The sequence below is a fragment of the Dermacentor variabilis genome, chromosome 1, assembly GCF_050947875.1.
Source record: "Dermacentor variabilis isolate Ectoservices chromosome 1, ASM5094787v1, whole genome shotgun sequence".
NCBI classification, from domain to species: Eukaryota; Metazoa; Arthropoda; class Arachnida; order Ixodida; family Ixodidae; genus Dermacentor; species Dermacentor variabilis.
Window position 1 is genome coordinate 64513464 of NC_134568.1, and position 20765 is coordinate 64534228.

A 20765-nucleotide genomic window follows, 5' to 3' on the forward strand; every position below is an offset into this window, starting at 1 on the left:
ATTATTATTATTATTATTATTATTATTATTATTATAAGGGGCGGAGCACTCGAAGCCTGCTTCACCTCCGCCGCGTGACGGCCCGATATTGCACAACCTCTCGGATCGGCCTACATTTTTGCCCGCGCACACGATAAACACATTGCGGGACAGAGGTATACAGCTACGCTGTAAAAGCGCCTGTGCAGACAACAGAGAATTTTAGGGCGTTCGGTATTCCGGTAGGCGCGGGCGGTTTGCCGGATGAGCGGGGGCGTAAACGTGAGCGGCCAGATTGGTAGCGCCAGCTGGTGGTGCAAAGTTGAACCACACAAACACAGAGCTAATTACTATATTCTGCTTAGCTGCTGATGTAAATTTTCGACAACGGCGTAATCGTGTTCATAATTACGCCGCTGCCGTAAATTTGCACCAGCAGCGAAGCAGGATATAGAAGGTTATTGCGATTTTAGCTATGTGTTTGTCTGATTGAGCTCTACGCCCTTAGGCGGCGCCACCGCTCCGGCAGCTCACGTTTACGCCCCCACACTCTAAGAACAGTTTACACCCTTTGGCTTGTCCCTTCTGCCACACACAAATAATCGTCATCTGCCTTGATGCGTTTCCTTTCTTTATCGCTGCGAGCTCAGAACTTTCCAGTAACGAATGGCACGCGCGTTATCAGCATAGAACAGTTTACACCCTTTGGAGTGCCCCTTCTGATAACGCGCGTGCCGTTCGTCACTGGAAAGTTCCGGGCTTGCAGCGATAAAGAAAGGAAACGCATCAAGGCAGATGACGATTATTCTTGTGTGGCAGAAGGGGCAAGCCAAAGGGTGTAAACTGTTCTTAGAGTGCACACGTCCGGCAATCCGCCCAAACCACCCCCGTTTGCCGGAATAGCGGACAAACTATTCACATGACACACGACATGACAAACGTGAAAACACGTTCTTTTTTTGACTGTCAAACGTTTTGGCTGGTGGGCCAGCCTTCGTCAGTGACTATATATATATATATATATATATATCATAAGAAGCCAACAAACCATGACACCAAGGAAGACATAAGGGAAATTGTACTCACTATTTGAATTAAAGGGGTGGAGACATCAAAATTTTCGTTCATGCGTTTGTCGATTTAAACGTTGCGTCATGCTTCAGGGAGCACGATACACACAGCGGGATTCATATATATCCGATAAATAATTTAATAATAGCATTATTATACCGAGCGATTTCGGTTTCGGTTTCTGGGCTCCGGGGGATGCTATGACGTCACAGAGGAGGAAACGCAACATGTCTTGGTCACGTGGCCCACAAAAAATAGTGACGTAAAACTATGCTGCGTCGTCTGCTCGCGCATACGCGTGCTCTGCCAGCAGAGGTCAACCACTGGCGATTCGAAGTGCATGTCGCGATTATTATAATTATTGCGAAGAGCGACAACAACGGTAAGAAAATATTGCGGCTTGTGAGAGTCGGTGATTCATTCCGAAGCGCTGTAAGCTTTAGCTTTGAAGTGAACCGGAAAAGGCCTAGCGACGATATCGGCGGCGCCGAACGATCCGAGGCGGTGAAGCTGCCGTCGATGCCAGAGCGACCACTCCTCGGTCGCTGATTGGCCGCTTCGCCGTACGGCTGCCGCACAAATGGGTCTCGGGCCCGTCCTCTCTACGGCAAGGAAATCTCGCCGTTCGCGAGCAAAACCGCCGTCGCACGGGGGCCCGCGAACGGCAAACGGAGTGCGACGAGTTTCCGTGCCGGTAACGTGGACGGGCCGGTAACGTGGAAAGGCCAAGCGAAGGAGAGTCCGCTCCGAGCTGCCGAACTACGCGACTATGCGAGGAGAGAAGCAGACAACACGAACGCCGCATATCCTGGGTCCCTTTCGGAGTCGGCCGGCTAGTGTTACGCTCAAACGTGTAAAGGCCCGTCCGCAGGGCAACTCGCCGCACGCAGTTTGCCGTTCGCGGGCCGGCGTGCGGCGTTCGTGTTGTCCACTTCTCTCCTCTTGTGTCCGTGTCTGGACGCCTTACCCCTTCTTTGCATTAAGAAAGGATTTCTATATGCCTGTAGCTCGGTCGTAGTGGAGGCTATGCTCGGTTGCTCGGCTCAGCAGGCTCCGTAATCGGCATTTCATCGCTACTCATCATACGTCACATTTTTGTGCTTGTGTGCTATGACGTCAATATTTTCGTTCCTCCTCTGTGACGTAGTAACTGCCGCGCTAGCGATGGGTCTCGACTACGAGAAGGAGTTTTCAATGACTCTTTGGAGCTCAATTAAAATTATTTTGAAATGTTTGCAGCGTCCAATACCTCGTTCTGGGTGTCCTTGCATACGGAAGCAGCCTTCAACATGCTTTTTATAGCCTCAAAATTTGGTGTCTCAACCCCTTTAAAGAAATGCTTAATTAATACAAATGAGATAGAAAAGCAACTTGCCGCAGATGAGAACGACCCCACGTCTTCGCATTACGCGTGCGATACTCTTGCCAATGCTCTTACGAAGCGTTCGCTTCTCGCTGCCGGCGCTCTTCATCACGTCAGCGTTGTGACAGCGAGTGCTCGGGGTCATCGAGTGAAATGTGTTTGCCTGTACGTGCGTGGCATCATGCTTGTCATAGGTGTATCTAACGGTTCGGGGGAGGTGTGCCCCTCCCCTCACAGTCAGAATTGAAAAGGAAATGTAGGCCATTTATCCGCACCCCTACGCATACACACTTGTGAAAGTGGGCACTGTCGGCTGCACACTGCACAAATACAACAACACAACAACTGAAGCCAAGTTTTCTCTCAGAATTGGGCTCACATAGGTACGATTTCTCTATTACTGTTTTCGGGCCTCGCCTCCACGTGCTGTAGCAGATGACGCGTTACTCCGTACTTTGCGGTGCGAGACGCCTGCGGGACGTGCCTTGCAAGCCTGCATTGCTGAGAAAGCTATCGCTAGGCTGTCCAAAACAAGTTTAATCTACCATCACTTGCATCATCCCGTGTTTGTTGGGGCCGTCTAACCTAACCATTTTTGAAAACACAAAATCAAATTTGCTTTTATAATTTACCTGCATTTTATCAGTGTTGCCATTTTAGTGATTCTGACGCTAGATTTTGTGCCTTTTTTGGCTGTTTACGGCAAAGTTTGCTATTTAGCAATCTGACTTTTTTAGTGACTTCAATTAACAAATGGAGATATATTTTAAAAACTTATAAGTTAGAAAGATTGCTTGGAAAATGGACTTCAAGAACGTGCTTTGATAACTAAAAGCTACATGCAAGTGGCCGAAACTCGCTGTACGATAAATAGGCTCCGTGACCATGATGAACCAACGGTTGACTTCACATAGCCTTCCCATTGTGACTGTGCTTCGCAGCGCAGTGGTCACCATAGCCTTGACATTGTGGTCACAAAATTGAAGTTTATTTATTATTTACAAAACCTATTGAATGTACATATATTTGAATATTACAAAACCTATGGTGTCACTAAATCCATTCGATTGGCAGACGCTTGGCAAGCCTGTCAGAGAACTAATTTACCAAAATCAAGTGGAATAAATTTTCCGTTCAGATTTATAACACAGCATATAACACAGCATATAACACAGCAATAATTTCTCTCGTCGTATACGAGTGCTGATTGCCGTGTTATAGTTTGTTAACGAAGCTTCCCCTCAAGTCTAAATATTTTAAGGCAGTTTTCCTAGTGTATAAAGCCGCTCGAGTTCACGCTGCTCCTCTGGCGGCCATTTTTCAAAGAAATTATGCCTTCCAACCACTCAGAATGCCGGTGACAACTTCACGTTTGATCAATTCTGGATATTGTAATTAGTAAACAGCTACTTTTGCTTACATGATCGGCCATGACATTGAAATTGCTGATACAGCGGAAAGCATTGCACCGGATGCACATATATAGAACTGTGTATGTTGAGCGAGATAAGAGCTGCACTATAGGCATCGCAGGTAGTTTTAACTGGAGGAAAACTTGGCAAGTGCGCCTCGAATGATAAATTGTTTTGTCTAAACCGAAACAGAGCGAATTGGTACGCTGCATGAAAGAGAGACATTCTTATTGAATGACAGGAAGTTATTCGGCATATATCTGGCGATCACTCAGGAAATGGTTGTTGTGGAACGACGAGTCGGTTCTGATGTACTTCGCTATAAAAACGCGCGAGATAGTGTCGAGCAGCCTATATTGGCTTTTGTGTGTGTATATATATATCAATTCTAAATATTGTAAGGCAGTTTGTCGTGTGCCTATCATGGACACGCATGCTTATATCGCCTTCCGTTTCCCTACCACGGTTGCGCTTTAAAACCAACAGCGCGCGCATGCGATCCCATAGATGAGATGAATACATATATATAGAAAGGTATCAGTCATAGCTCTCGTAGTATAGCCTTCTGAGCCGTTTCCCTTTTCTTTTTCTTCTCTTTGTTTTTTCTTTGAAAGAAGTCCTATTAGGGTTATTATAATTACACGAAGGTATTTCGCCCTCGCCAGCAGCAGTACTTGAGATAGCTATTCCGGCGGCTAGCTTCCCACGCTATGCGTGGCGCCCCCGCACCTGTTTAAGCTTTTTCCTAGACGCTAGAGCTACACAATATCCGCGCAACCTTGAGCGATCGGAAAGCGCGTTTTCCACCCTGGGCCGACGGAGAGGGGAGATTTCGTTCCGGCCGCGAAGCTCTCTACATCTCAGTAAGGCGCCTCGCGGTGGTCTCGTGCTGAAGATGCCCTCTCGGTGAGCGCATATTTCCCCCCTCATCTTTTAAGAGATTCAATACATACAAGCATTTGTCTCGCAAACCAGATTTATTTCAAGGGAATTTCCCACGTCTCAATAATTTCTCTCGTCGTATACGAGTGCTGATTGCCGTGTTATAGTTTGTTAACGAAGCTTCCCCTCAAGTCTAAATATTTTAAGGCAGTTTTCCTAGTGTATAAAGCCGCTCGAGTTCACGCTGCTCCTCTGGCGGCCATTTTTCAAAGAAATTATGCCTTCCAACCACTCAGAATGCCGGTGACAACTTCACGTTTGATCAATTCTGGATATTGTAATTAGTAAACAGCTACTTTTGCTTACATGATCGGCCATGACATTGAAATTGCTGATACAGCGGAAAGCATTGCACCGGATGCACATATATAGAACTGTGTATGTTGAGCGAGATAAGAGCTGCACTATAGGCATCGCAGGTAGTTTTAACTGGAGGAAAACTTGGCAAGTGCGCCTCGAATGATAAATTGTTTTGTCTAAACCGAAACAGAGCGAATTGGTACGCTGCATGAAAGAGAGACATTCTTATTGAATGACAGGAAGTTATTCGGCATATATCTGGCGATCACTCAGGAAATGGTTGTTGTGGAACGACGAGTCGGTTCTGATGTACTTCGCTATAAAAACGCGCGAGATAGTGTCGAGCAGCCTATATTGGCTTTTGTGTGTGTATATATATATCAATTCTAAATATTGTAAGGCAGTTTGTCGTGTGCCTATCATGGACACGCATGCTTATATCGCCTTCCGTTTCCCTACCACGGTTGCGCTTTAAAACCAACAGCGCGCGCATGCGATCCCATAGATGAGATGAATACATATATATAGAAAGGTATCAGTCATAGCTCTCGTAGTATAGCCTTCTGAGCCGTTTCCCTTTTCTTTTTCTTCTCTTTGTTTTTTCTTTGAAAGAAGTCCTATTAGGGTTATTATAATTACACGAAGGTATTTCGCCCTCGCCAGCAGCAGTACTTGAGATAGCTATTCCGGCGGCTAGCTTCCCACGCTATGCGTGGCGCCCCCGCACCTGTTTAAGCTTTTTCCTAGACGCTAGAGCTACACAATATCCGCGCAACCTTGAGCGATCGGAAAGCGCGTTTTCCACCCTGGGCCGACGGAGAGGGGAGATTTCGTTCCGGCCGCGAAGCTCTCTACATCTCAGTAAGGCGCCTCGCGGTGGTCTCGTGCTGAAGATGCCCTCTCGGTGAGCGCATATTTCCCCCCTCATCTTTTAAGAGATTCAATACATACAAGCATTTGTCTCGCAAACCAGATTTATTTCAAGGGAATTTCCCACGTCTCAATAATTTCTCTCGTCGTATACGAGTGCTGATTGCCGTGTTATAGTTTGTTAACGAAGCTTCCCCTCAAGTCTAAATATTTTAAGGCAGTTTTCCTAGTGTATAAAGCCGCTCGAGTTCACGCTGCTCCTCTGGCGGCCATTTTTCAAAGAAATTATGCCTTCCAACCACTCAGAATGCCGGTGACAACTTCACGTTTGATCAATTCTGGATATTGTAATTAGTAAACAGCTACTTTTGCTTACATGATCGGCCATGACATTGAAATTGCTGATACAGCGGAAAGCATTGCACCGGATGCACATATATAGAACTGTGTATGTTGAGCGAGATAAGAGCTGCACTATTCGCGCTTTCCAGAAACGCTAGCGCCGCCGCGCGGATCTTTTCGGAAGCCGGGAGGGGGTGATGGATTTCTCGCTCACGCGGTTTCTGCAGCTGCGTTGGCGTACTTGTGCTCTTCGTTATGGAAGAAAACAGTCGACGAGCGAAGAGCAACCGCATGTGCAGTGTGCCGCAATGCACAAATCGTGCAATTTCCGGAAAAGTGAGCCTGCACCACTTTCCAAAAGATAAAAAACGGAGGAAGTTGTGGGCGATCAAGCTCCGCATCGGGAAGCAAGTGAGCGAAGAAATGGTCGTATGTAGCGATCATTTTAACAAAGACGACTTCTTTTGGGGCCACCTTGGTGAGTAATTGACTGTTGCGATGCTCTCAATGATTTCATTTTATTCTTGTGGTGAGCTGATTGTGAAATTTTGCCTTAAAGACGGGTTGAAGCCCTTACGAAAGCGGCTGAAAAGAAACGCCGTGCCTTCGCAAAAGATCCCTATGCGCTCCCACGAAGCAAGTGTGAGGCCTAGGGTTCCCCGAAGAAAGCCCCCCACAGATTCTCAAGGTAAGTTTAAGTACGCAAGTGTCACCGTTTATTAAATGTTCTGCCTGCACTCGCGCTGTTTCGGTAAATATTCCTCGACGGTGCCTGACGCTGCGTAGTGAGCATTTCACACTAGCGAACGTATTCTGCATCTGTTCTTAGTCGTTCTGTGTGAAAATCAAACAGGCGGTCAATGTGCAAGGCGTTCGCTACTTTTTTTGGCTGTAGTGAAAGTTGTGTACCGATCGGAGGTACTGCGCAAGCGTTTGTGATCTTGTATTTGTTTTGCTTGGTCTTAAAGCATCTCTTCTATTGACCTAACAATGTTGCAGGAAACGAGGGCCAACAGGACGACGTATCTGAAGTCGTCATTAATGAAGATTGCGCATGCGAGCTTCCTGATAATTTGGAAGAAAGTGAATACAATGGTGAGAATTTTTTTTCCGACCTTCGCACCCAAGTTTTGATGATGCATAGGCGTTACCGCATGTTTAAGTTTGCCGTTTCACCAAACAAGGCGAGTCCGGTTGTGCAACTGCAAAGGGCAATATATCGAGAGTGGTATCGCCGAAAGATTTTGGGCACCTAGATAAATACACGTTCTACTATTAAGAGACTAAGGCTTTTCTAATGTCACCTTAGGCAAGTAACCTACTGGAGTGACTCTGATGCAATAGTGTTCTGTGTGTGTGAATGTGTTTTTTTCTATGATCTTTCTCACTTTTTGTGCTTTTCTTTGTAATATTTCGGCACCCCCCTTACCCTTTCACCTGTGCACCAGGTTAGCAAAGTGGATGTTTACCTTCCAGGTAACCTCCCTGCCAACCTCCCCGCCTTTCGCATCTGATACTTTCTCTCTCTGCTCTTGAATTTTAGAGCAAAGGCAAGCCAGTGCAATGCATCTTGTTTTATTTTGCCGTAGGACTGAATACACCGTGTTGTAGGACACTTCACATGGTTTTATGAAGGATTTAGTTCACCATCATTGTATTGCAGACCCACCTGTGCAGGATTGGCTTCCCCCCCTTTCAAGCTCTTGCTCACGAACAACAGCAGGTAACTTTTTGCTTAAAACTGTACCAATTTCGCTCTAAATTTTTTCTTGCGTTACAGAACGAGACGCTGCAAGGGCACTTGTTGAACTTCAAGAGCTGGGCCACACACCTGAGCTAAACAAATCCGTTCAAGTGAACTCACTGGACTTCACACAAAAATTTAGGATTTCGGACGTGCTTCTTTCTGATGCTCACCTAAACACTTTGACTGGCGTACCTTCTCATGCACTTCTAAACAAGATTGTTTCACTCGTAGAGAAGTATGAGGCGGCAAATAGGATGGAAGCTTCTGTGAGGGACAGAGTTATTTTGGTGTTCATAGTTCTGAAACAGGCTATGTCATTTTCCTGTCTCAGTGTACTTTTTCAATGCAGCATTTCGTCCATACACAGATATTTTGTGCACACACTGCCTCTTGCTGCTGCAGTGCTGAAAGCTGCCATTGAGTGGCCTTCAAAGGAGGAAATTTTAAACAATATGCCTTCGCACTTTAAACAGTATCCGAGAGTGCGAGGTGTTGTAGATTGCACAGAAATCCCAGTTGAAAGATCTCGCTGTGTGAAATGTCAGCTACTGACATATTCACAATACAAGTCGACTTACACTGTAAAATTTCTCATATGTGTAAGTCCAGCTGGCACAATAACATTCATCAGTGAAGCATTTGGTGGACGAGCCTCAGACAAAGCCATTACAGCTGAGTGTGCAATACTGGAGAAGTTCGAGTCATTCACAGATGACATTATGGTCGATAGGGGTTTTTTCATTGATGACTTGTGCACTGCCCGTGCAATTGGCGTAATTCGGCCACCTTTTGCTAAAAAGGACTGCCAGTTTGACCGCAATGATGCCCTTAGGACAGCTGATATTGCTAGGGCACGGGTTCATGTAGAACGAGCAATACAACGAGTTAAAATATTTAAGCTCTTCAACTCAACTCTGTCCTGGGAAATGCTGCCTTATATCAATGAGCTGTTCACAGTTGCGTGTGGGCTAACTAACTTGTGCGCACCAATACTGGCTGATGATAAATTTCAGTAAGCACGCTTGCAAAGCTGACACAATTCATCCTCATCATTGCAATCCTATTTTATGTCCACTGCAGGACGAAGGTCTATCCCTGCGACTTTTCAATTATCCCTGTCCTGTGCCAGCCGATTTCAACTAGTGCCTGCGAATTTCTTAATTTCATCACCCCAGCTATACTTCTCCCGTACTCGACTGAGCTTCCTTTCTCTTCGCACCCATTCTGCAACCCTAATGGTCTACCGGTTTTCTAACCTACGCATTACATGATGTGCCCAGCTCAAATTTTTCTAATAATGTCAATAAGTATATTCGGTATCTTTGTTTGCTCTCTGATCCACACCACTATCTTCCTGTCTCTTAACTATATGCCTAACATTCTTCGTTCCATCGCTCTTTGCGCGTTCCTCAACTTGTTCGCAAGCTTCTTTGTCAGTCTTCACGTTTCTGCCCATATGTTAGCACCGGTAGAATGCGCTGATTGTATACCTTTCTTTTTAATGATAATGGTAAGCTTCCAGCCAGGATCTGGCATGTGCTCCAACCCATTTGTATTCTTTTGCTGCTTTTACTATAACTTCGAGATTGCTGGTGCCATTACCCTGCTTATCTTTTAGTGCATACATCTTGGTTTGACCTACGCCAAGCTTCCTTCACCGATTTCATGCTGCGTCCATCTTTTACGGCTTTTTTCAGTCTTTATCGCGTTATAATTTCGAATCAATTATTTTCGCCTTGTTGATCAGTTTTGACAGTTTCGCAAATTCTATCTTATCTCTTGAGTTGGACACTTTCATTCTTTGTCGCTTCTTTATTAGGTCCTTTGTTACTTGGGAGAGCTTGCCTACTGGTTGCCTTGGTGCCTTGCCTCCCACTTCAATTGCTGCCTCTGAAGCCATCCTCGTAACGGTTTCATTCATTAGCTCTATGTCATCTTCATCTCTGTTCTAAGGCTGCATATTTGTTTGCAACTACCAGCCTGAATTGGTCTGCTTTTACCCTTACTGCATCTAGATTGGCTTGTTTCTTCTTGACCAATTTTAATCTTTCCCTGTTCAAATTGAGGTGAATCCTAGCCCTCACTAACCTATCAGTGTTGATCAGACACATATTGCTATGGTTAACGGAACACAAACTGGCGAATGTTAATGTTACTTTAACAGAACAATCTCTTTTGGTGTATTTTCCACTTAATTTGTGCGACATCATCAGCTGTTCAATTATACATACTGTCTATAGTATGCGCTGTTGGGTCAAATAGGCGTGATGGTTATTTTTTTTTTATTTTTTCATCACTTTGTCGTGTACATTGCAATGTGTGACTAAGTACAGCTGTGAACTTGTGGGCATTGCAACCACAAAGACGTGAAGAATGTGAACCGAGAGCAGGTGGCAAATATACGAGCATGCGAGAGCCTCGCATGTGGCATACATTTATTTGCAGACAACCTATACAAATGGAAGTGATGTGTACACATTCAGTTAAGAGACATATGAAAGTTGAGAGGAGGGCGAATATCAACATTTTCTAACAAATAGTAAATATTGAATATCACATAGCAAAACGCAGACACACATTTACAGGAGGAATGTTTATTGTGGTATGTTTATAGGTGTGATACGTGTACTGACAAGTAAAAAAAAAAAGCAGCCAAGTATATCAGGTACAAAGGACCAGTTATAAACACAGAAGCACTAATTTTCAAGTAAAAAACTACTTGTATTCGCTCAAGTACTTTAGAGTGACTGCAAACAAGCTCTTCAGGAATTATGAGCTGCTGTGTGACTAGCTTTTCGAAGAATGCAAAATAAATAGTTGCTTAAAAAAAGGATCAACAGCTTTCTTCTCTTTTTTGCAACATGTGCACTGTAGACACTTGTAAAGGTGTCATTTGCAGAGAAAACATCACAGGTTGTAGAGTAAAAAATGAAACTCCATGACTAGACATCCAAAAGCACTAAATGACAGAATACAAGCAAAATTTGCAGCTGGCCATTTATGCATATGCTGCAAAACCTAGAACCAAACTTGAACTCCTCATTTTGCTTCTTCGATGCTTCAAAAACTCTTGCCATTTCAGTTCTCACAATTTGCTATACTTTCCTTAGCAGACATTGAACAGTAAATATAATTAACAATTGCTTAATTGCTGCTACATATATTGCAATTCACGGCGGCCGCATTTCGATGGAAGCGAAATGCGAAAGCACCCGTGTACTTAGATTTTCGTGCACGTTAAAGAACCCCAGGTGGTTGAAATTTCCGGAGTCCTCCACTACGGCGTGCCTCGTAATCAGAAAGTGGTTTTGACACGTAAAACCCCATAATTTAATTTTTTAATATATTGCAATTCGTAAATATTACAAAGTACTGAATAGCTTTTCTTCTAAGTATCCCCCCTCCCACTGAATGGAAGTGATCAACAACGAAAAAAACCTATGAACACCAACATACTTTCAAGCCTTGCTAATCTGCACAAGCTTAGGTAGTACCCTTTTGAAGTAGACATACTGCAGCCTGTCTACAAGTGCCTGAATATGCTCGGTGTCTCTCGGCACATGAATGACAAGGCTCTCAACTTTCGAATATACTATAAAATGACACAGATTCATGTTAAGGAGGAGCATGCCCAGTTGAACCTGGGAATAATACTTGTGAGCACGTCTCAATGCATAATTTTCTCCATCACACACAATAAATGCCAGCTTCTTAGCATTTACAAGGTCTTGTATGCTAGAGTGCTTGCCTAGAACAGGACACTTCACTTCCAGCAAGATGTTCGTTCCCCTCTGCTCACTTATTCCATCCGGGCTGTAGCCAAGCCAAGGAACATCTGGAATGACGACGAGTCCCAGCTTGCTCACGCTTTCGTTATGAGTCTTCTCGTACTCTTCAAGTGCAAGAGGCTCGTTGTCTTTTCCATACATTGTGGCTTCATTTCCCTTGAAAGGCTCCCTGCAGTACAGCCTGTCCAGCTTTGCTTCCCAACTGCGTGTACCTCTTTCTTCAAACGTGTAGAGTTCTCTGCAGATGCTTCCAGTAATTCTTTTTTTTCTTTCGCTGTGCCACAGAGTGGATGACTGATCAGTTGTCTCGCGGCATATTTCCCTAGCTTTGGCATAGGAGAGGCACACATTTTGAAGATAGAAACTCTTTTCATTTTCATTGAGATGTTCAAGAGTAAACCTTTTCAGTACTGTTTTTTCACCATCTAGCACCGATTCAAAAAATGAAAATTTTGTGTGCTCTCTCAAGTAGCAACCTTGTGTGAAAATTGTGTCGATGGCGCGGACTATGTTCAAATTGCTAGTGAAAGGGATTGACTTTCTTGCACGAGTTTTGTGTTTTGCCAGTGCAGAATTTGGTACTGCATCGATAAGTTCTTTCCTAATCAGGGCTTGAACATCTTCAGGGACACTTATTGGTTGAAGCTGCTCGACGTGGCAAAACAAACTAATTGGCCTTGGTTTGTAGATGCTGGCGGCACTGGCACGTCCCCACTGTTGTTGCACATCCGTGCATGACAATGCATCCAGGGAAGTGGCACTTGTCCTGTACATCAAAATAAACATACCTTGCTGAAATACTCTGTGTATTGGCTTTTTTCTGCATCTTTCATATGATTCAAGAAAATGTTTCCTAACAGTGTCGCGATGGGGCTAGTTGGAATTCTATGATGCAACTTGGTAGTGCGGAAAAAAAAATGAGACAGACGGGAACCATTTCAGTTTTGAGTTAGCGCTTGTGTACATTGGTTCCATTTTGTTTCATCCTTTGTTTCCGTGTTAGTAAGTTACATCAACAATATTTTACAGCAGATTCAGAATCAAAATCCTACAGTAAACAAATAAAAAAGCCCAGAACGTTTAAAACATTTCTGGGCATTCTGTGGTTATTAATACAGCCTGTGCCCACCTGAAGTGACTGAAGCAACACATACTCAATTGATTGCTGTGTGCATGTTCTTGAAACTCTGTTCCTAGTGCAACAACAAGCCCCAGATGGCATTGAAAAGGCATCATTGCCACTGACTTCTATGTTCGCCTTTTACAATGTGGCTCTTAGTTCGACATAAGGTAAACATATTCACTGTCACTTGATGCACATTACAGGCAAGCCAACTAATGAAAATAAATAAACACATGATGTATAAAGTTTTACCTGTTCAAATATATCAAAGTGGCAAACAAATGTTTGCATTGACCAGAGAGACCGGCCTTGCACGTGCATTCTCCCTGAAAACAATCAAACCAATGTTAAGCACGCAAACGACCTTAAAACCGCGCTAATTATTTACAGGGCAAATGCGTAGGCTCCCACATGCACATTGAATTCTGGAAGCCGAAAACAACACATTGGTGCTTTTATGACACTAGAACGACGAAATTGCGCGTTTAAGCCCGAGAAGTAAGTAAAAAAATAATTGCATTTAACGCGTTGCACTTTGGCGAAATCGCCGTACAGCACGCGAAAACGCTAATCATGCTGGAAACGGGGCGCGCTGGCACACCTCATTGTCTCGCTCATAGCTTCTAAATCGGCACTACTGAAATGTTTCCGTGTTACCTGGCATTTTTAACAAGCATTCCACAAATAAGCCATTGCAGGGAGCCATGAATGCACATAACGTCATCAATGCACACAACGTTTATATTATGCAGCGGCATGAGGGGTACTGCGCTTTGTTTACATCCGAGCGCCACCAATTAACTGCTTGGTGTCAATTCTCGTACATCACGTATATCTTTAAAAAAAACGTAAGGTGAAATACTGACCTTTACGGCGCCGGTTTCATTGCAGACTTGAACTTTTATAGTATGCGGGGGGCCTCTCACGGCGCTTGTCTGCAGGCATAGTGACTCGACCTCGACAGCCGCGCTTGTCGTCGCTCGTATACCGCAGCATATTATATGGCCAGCGTTAAACGCAGCCTCTCCTTCTACAACACATCTCTGCGTTTCCTTTGCAAGATCAAGGATCGCGCTTAGAGATACTAGAGGCCCGTGAGCCGCCTGCACCTGTAGACGCGCACGCTTTCGTGTCGGCTCCATCACCTCTATCCCCGCCATATTGAAACGTTCTCCGCGCCCCCTATAGTCGCTGGAAAGTGCGAATAGGCATCGCAGGTAGTTTTAACTGGAGGAAAACTTGGCAAGTGCGCCTCGAATGATAAATTGTTTTGTCTAAACCGAAACAGAGCGAATTGGTACGCTGCATGAAAGAGAGACATTCTTATTGAATGACAGGAAGTTATTCGGCATATATCTGGCGATCACTCAGGAAATGGTTGTTGTGGAACGACGAGTCGGTTCTGATGTACTTCGCTATAAAAACGCGCGAGATAGTGTCGAGCAGCCTATATTGGCTTTTGTGTGTGTATATATATATCAATTCTAAATATTGTAAGGCAGTTTGTCGTGTGCCTATCATGGACACGCATGCTTATATCGCCTTCCGTTTCCCTACCACGGTTGCGCTTTAAAACCAACAGCGCGCGCATGCGATCCCATAGATGAGATGAATACATATATATAGAAAGGTATCAGTCATAGCTCTCGTAGTATAGCCTTCTGAGCCGTTTCCCTTTTCTTTTTCTTCTCTTTGTTTTTTCTTTGAAAGAAGTCCTATTAGGGTTATTATAATTACACGAAGGTATTTCGCCCTCGCCAGCAGCAGTACTTGAGATAGCTATTCCGGCGGCTAGCTTCCCACGCTATGCGTGGCGCCCCCGCACCTGTTTAAGCTTTTTCCTAGACGCTAGAGCTACACAATATCCGCGCAACCTTGAGCGATCGGAAAGCGCGTTTTCCACCCTGGGCCGACGGAGAGGGGAGATTTCGTTCCGGCCGCGAAGCTCTCTACATCTCAGTAAGGCGCCTCGCGGTGGTCTCGTGCTGAAGATGCCCTCTCGGTGAGCGCATATTTCCCCCCTCATCTTTTAAGAGATTCAATACATACAAGCATTTGTCTCGCAAACCAGATTTATTTCAAGGGAATTTCCCACGTCTCAATAATTTCTCTCGTCGTATACGAGTGCTGATTGCCGTGTTATAGTTTGTTAACGAAGCTTCCCCTCAAGTCTAAATATTTTAAGGCAGTTTTCCTAGTGTATAAAGCCGCTCGAGTTCACGCTGCTCCTCTGGCGGCCATTTTTCAAAGAAATTATGCCTTCCAACCACTCAGAATGCCGGTGACAACTTCACGTTTGATCAATTCTGGATATTGTAATTAGTAAACAGCTACTTTTGCTTACATGATCGGCCATGACATTGAAATTGCTGATACAGCGGAAAGCATTGCACCGGATGCACATATATAGAACTGTGTATGTTGAGCGAGATAAGAGCTGCACTATAGGCATCGCAGGTAGTTTTAACTGGAGGAAAACTTGGCAAGTGCGCCTCGAATGATAAATTGTTTTGTCTAAACCGAAACAGAGCGAATTGGTACGCTGCATGAAAGAGAGACATTCTTATTGAATGACAGGAAGTTATTCGGCATATATCTGGCGATCACTCAGGAAATGGTTGTTGTGGAACGACGAGTCGGTTCTGATGTACTTCGCTATAAAAACGCGCGAGATAGTGTCGAGCAGCCTATATTGGCTTTTGTGTGTGTATATATATATCAATTCTAAATATTGTAAGGCAGTTTGTCGTGTGCCTATCATGGACACGCATGCTTATATCGCCTTCCGTTTCCCTACCACGGTTGCGCTTTAAAACCAACAGCGCGCGCATGCGATCCCATAGATGAGATGAATACATATATATAGAAAGGTATCAGTCATAGCTCTCGTAGTATAGCCTTCTGAGCCGTTTCCCTTTTCTTTTTCTTCTCTTTGTTTTTTCTTTGAAAGAAGTCCTATTAGGGTTATTATAATTACACGAAGGTATTTCGCCCTCGCCAGCAGCAGTACTTGAGATAGCTATTCCGGCGGCTAGCTTCCCACGCTATGCGTGGCGCCCCCGCACCTGTTTAAGCTTTTTCCTAGACGCTAGAGCTACACAATATCCGCGCAACCTTGAGCGATCGGAAAGCGCGTTTTCCACCCTGGGCCGACGGAGAGGGGAGATTTCGTTCCGGCCGCGAAGCTCTCTACATCTCAGTAAGGCGCCTCGCGGTGGTCTCGTGCTGAAGATGCCCTCTCGGTGAGCGCATATTTCCCCCCTCATCTTTTAAGAGATTCAATACATACAAGCATTTGTCTCGCAAACCAGATTTATTTCAAGGGAATTTCCCACGTCTCAATAATTTCTCTCGTCGTATACGAGTGCTGATTGCCGTGTTATAGTTTGTTAACGAAGCTTCCCCTCAAGTCTAAATATTTTAAGGCAGTTTTCCTAGTGTATAAAGCCGCTCGAGTTCACGCTGCTCCTCTGGCGGCCATTTTTCAAAGAAATTATGCCTTCCAACCACTCAGAATGCCGGTGACAACTTCACGTTTGATCAATTCTGGATATTGTAATTAGTAAACAGCTACTTTTGCTTACATGATCGGCCATGACATTGAAATTGCTGATACAGCGGAAAGCATTGCACCGGATGCACATATATAGAACTGTGTATGTTGAGCGAGATAAGAGCTGCACTATAGGCATCGCAGGTAGTTTTAACTGGAGGAAAACTTGGCAAGTGCGCCTCGAATGATAAATTGTTTTGTCTAAACCGAAACAGAGCGAATTGGTACGCTGCATGAAAGAGAGACATTCTTATTGAATGACAGGAAGTTATTCGGCATATATCTGGCGATCACTCAGGAAATGGTTGTTGTGGAACGACGAGTCGGTTCTGATGTACTTCGCTATAAAAACGCGCGAGATAGTGTCGAGCAGCCTATATTGGCTTTTGTGTGTGTATATATATATCAATTCTAAATATTGTAAGGCAGTTTGTCGTGTGCCTATCATGGACACGCATGCTTATATCGCCTTCCGTTTCCCTACCACGGTTGCGCTTTAAAACCAACAGCGCGCGCATGCGATCCCATAGATGAGATGAATACATATATATAGAAAGGTATCAGTCATAGCTCTCGTAGTATAGCCTTCTGAGCCGTTTCCCTTTTCTTTTTCTTCTCTTTGTTTTTTCTTTGAAAGAAGTCCTATTAGGGTTATTATAATTACACGAAGGTATTTCGCCCTCGCCAGCAGCAGTACTTGAGATAGCTATTCCGGCGGCTAGCTTCCCACGCTATGCGTGGCGCCCCCGCACCTGTTTAAGCTTTTTCCTAGACGCTAGAGCTACACAATATCCGCGCAACCTTGAGCGATCGGAAAGCGCGTTTTCCACCCTGGGCCGACGGAGAGGGGAGATTTCGTTCCGGCCGCGAAGCTCTCTACATCTCAGTAAGGCGCCTCGCGGTGGTCTCGTGCTGAAGATGCCCTCTCGGTGAGCGCATATTTCCCCCCTCATCTTTTAAGAGATTCAATACATACAAGCATTTGTCTCGCAAACCAGATTTATTTCAAGGGAATTTCCCACGTCTCAATAATTTCTCTCGTCGTATACGAGTGCTGATTGCCGTGTTATAGTTTGTTAACGAAGCTTCCCCTCAAGTCTAAATATTTTAAGGCAGTTTTCCTAGTGTATAAAGCCGCTCGAGTTCACGCTGCTCCTCTGGCGGCCATTTTTCAAAGAAATTATGCCTTCCAACCACTCAGAATGCCGGTGACAACTTCACGTTTGATCAATTCTGGATATTGTAATTAGTAAACAGCTACTTTTGCTTACATGATCGGCCATGACATTGAAATTGCTGATACAGCGGAAAGCATTGCACCGGATGCACATATATAGAACTGTGTATGTTGAGCGAGATAAGAGCTGCACTATAGGCATCGCAGGTAGTTTTAACTGGAGGAAAACTTGGCAAGTGCGCCTCGAATGATAAATTGTTTTGTCTAAACCGAAACAGAGCGAATTGGTACGCTGCATGAAAGAGAGACATTCTTATTGAATGACAGGAAGTTATTCGGCATATATCTGGCGATCACTCAGGAAATGGTTGTTGTGGAACGACGAGTCGGTTCTGATGTACTTCGCTATAAAAACGCGCGAGATAGTGTCGAGCAGCCTATATTGGCTTTTGTGTGTGTATATATATATCAATTCTAAATATTGTAAGGCAGTTTGTCGTGTGCCTATCATGGACACGCATGCTTATATCGCCTTCCGTTTCCCTACCACGGTTGCGCTTTAAAACCAACAGCGCGCGCATGCGATCCCATAGATGAGATGAATACATATATATAGAAAGGTATCAGTCATAGCTCTCGTAGTATAGCCTTCTGAGCCGTTTCCCTTTTCTTTTTCTTCTCTTTGTTTTTTCTTTGAAAGAAGTCCTATTAGGGTTATTATAATTACACGAAGGTATTTCGCCCTCGCCAGCAGCAGTACTTGAGATAGCTATTCCGGCGGCTAGCTTCCCACGCTATGCGTGGCGCCCCCGCACCTGTTTAAGCTTTTTCCTAGACGCTAGAGCTACACAATATCCGCGCAACCTTGAGCGATCGGAAAGCGCGTTTTCCACCCTGGGCCGACGGAGAGGGGAGATTTCGTTCCGGCCGCGAAGCTCTCTACATCTCAGTAAGGCGCCTCGCGGTGGTCTCGTGCTGAAGATGCCCTCTCGGTGAGCGCATATTTCCCCCCTCATCTTTTAAGAGATTCAATACATACAAGCATTTGTCTCGCAAACCAGATTTATTTCAAGGGAATTTCCCACGTCTCAATAATTTCTCTCGTCGTATACGAGTGCTGATTGCCGTGTTATAGTTTGTTAACGAAGCTTCCCCTCAAGTCTAAATATTTTAAGGCAGTTTTCCTAGTGTATAAAGCCGCTCGAGTTCACGCTGCTCCTCTGGCGGCCATTTTTCAAAGAAATTATGCCTTCCAACCACTCAGAATGCCGGTGACAACTTCACGTTTGATCAATTCTGGATATTGTAATTAGTAAACAGCTACTTTTGCTTACATGATCGGCCATGACATTGAAATTGCTGATACAGCGGAAAGCATTGCACCGGATGCACATATATAGAACTGTGTATGTTGAGCGAGATAAGAGCTGCACTATAGGCATCGCAGGTAGTTTTAACTGGAGGAAAACTTGGCAAGTGCGCCTCGAATGATAAATTGTTTTGTCTAAACCGAAACAGAGCGAATTGGTACGCTGCATGAAAGAGAGACATTCTTATTGAATGACAGGAAGTTATTCGGCATATATCTGGCGATCACTCAGGAAATGGTTGTTGTGGAACGACGAGTCGGTTCTGATGTACTTCGCTATAAAAACGCGCGAGATAGTGTCGAGCAGCCTATATTGGCTTTTGTGTGTGTATATATATATCAATTCTAAATATTGTAAGGCAGTTTGTCGTGTGCCTATCATGGACACGCATGCTTATATCGCCTTCCGTTTCCCTACCACGGTTGCGCTTTAAAACCAACAGCGCGCGCATGCGATCCCATAGATGAGATGAATACATATATATAGAAAGGTATCAGTCATAGCTCTCGTAGTATAGCCTTCTGAGCCGTTTCCCTTTTCTTTTTCTTCTCTTTGTTTTTTCTTTGAAAGAAGTCCTATTAGGGTTATTATAATTACACGAAGGTATTTCGCCCTCGCCAGCAGCAGTACTTGAGATAGCTATTCCGGCGGCTAGCTTCCCACGCTATGCGTGGCGCCCCCGCACCTGTTTAAGCTTTTTCCTAGACGCTAGAGCTACACAATATCCGCGCAACCTTGAGCGATCGGAAAGCGCGTTTTCCACCCTGGGCCGACGGAGAGGGGAGATTTCGTTCCGGCCGCGAAGCTCTCTACATCTCAGTAAGGCGCCTCGCGGTGGTCTCGTGCTGAAGATGCCCTCTCGGTGAGCGCATATTTCCCCCCTCATCTTTTAAGAGATTCAATACATACAAGCATTTGTCTCGCAAACCAGATTTATTTCAAGGGAATTTCCCACGTCTCAATAATTTCTCTCGTCGTATACGAGTGCTGATTGCCGTGTTATAGTTTGTTAACGAAGCTTCCCCTCAAGTCTAAATATTTTAAGGCAGTTTTCCTAGTGTATAAAGCCGCTCGAGTTCACGCTGCTCCTCTGGCGGCCATTTTTCAAAGAAATTATGCCTTCCAACCACTCAGAATGCCGGTGACAACTTCACGTTTGATCAATTCTGGATATTGTAATTAGTAAACAGCTACTTTTGCTTACATGATCGGCCATGACATTGAAATTGCTGATACAGCGGAAAGCATTGCACCGGATGCACATATATAGAACTGTGTATGTTGAGCGAGATAAGAGCTGCACTATAGGCATCGCAGGTAGTTTTAACTGGAGGAAAACTTGGCAAGTGCGCCTCGAATGATAAATTGTTTTGTCTAAACCGAAACAGAGCGAATTGGTACGCTGCATGAAAGAGAGACATTCTTATTGAATGACAGGAAGTTATTCGGCATATATCTGGCGATCACTCAGGAAATGGTTGTTGTGGAACGACGAGTCGGTTCTGATGTACTTCGCTATAAAAACGCGCGAGATAGTGTCGAGCAGCCTATATTGGCTTTTGTGTGTGTATATATATATCAATTCTAAATATTGTAAGGCAGTTTGTCGTGTGCCTATCATGGACACGCATGCTTATATCGCCTTCCGTTTCCCTACCACGGTTGCGCTTTAAAACCAACAGCGCGCGCATGCGATCCCATAGATGAGATGAATACATATATATAGAA

At 44.6% G+C, this 20765-nt stretch overlaps 1 protein-coding gene and 1 long non-coding RNA gene across 5 annotated transcripts; one reads left to right on the plus strand and one right to left on the minus strand.

Annotated features, from left to right (window-relative positions):
- Positions 1 to 6423: 6423 nt before the first annotated feature.
- LOC142578711 (uncharacterized) lies at positions 6424 to 10702 on the plus strand. Of its 3 annotated transcripts, XM_075688225.1 has the most exons (5): positions 6424 to 6757; positions 6839 to 6967; positions 7279 to 7374; positions 7943 to 8002; positions 8060 to 10702. In XM_075688225.1, exons 3-5 carry the CDS (start codon positions 7321 to 7323, stop codon positions 8117 to 8119), a joined length of 174 nt encoding a protein of 57 aa, XP_075544340.1. In that variant the 5' UTR covers positions 6424 to 6757; positions 6839 to 6967; positions 7279 to 7320; the 3' UTR covers positions 8120 to 10702. The 3 variants fall into 3 exon arrangements, with proteins under 3 accessions (XP_075544340.1, XP_075544335.1, XP_075544328.1); XM_075688220.1 differs by having other exon boundaries at positions 7943 to 10702; XM_075688213.1 differs by lacking the exon at positions 6424 to 6757 and having other exon boundaries at positions 6765 to 6967.
- LOC142578724 (uncharacterized) lies at positions 10425 to 14138 on the minus strand. 2 transcript variants are annotated; one of them, XR_012827306.1, is made up of 3 exons: positions 13804 to 14115; positions 13190 to 13263; positions 10425 to 12580 (listed from the first exon to the last, which is right to left on the minus strand). It is a non-coding gene; the product is annotated as an uncharacterized LOC142578724 (long non-coding RNA). The 2 variants fall into 2 exon arrangements; XR_012827305.1 differs by having other exon boundaries at positions 10425 to 13263; positions 13804 to 14138.
- Between the last annotated feature and the right edge of the window lie 6627 nt (positions 14139 to 20765).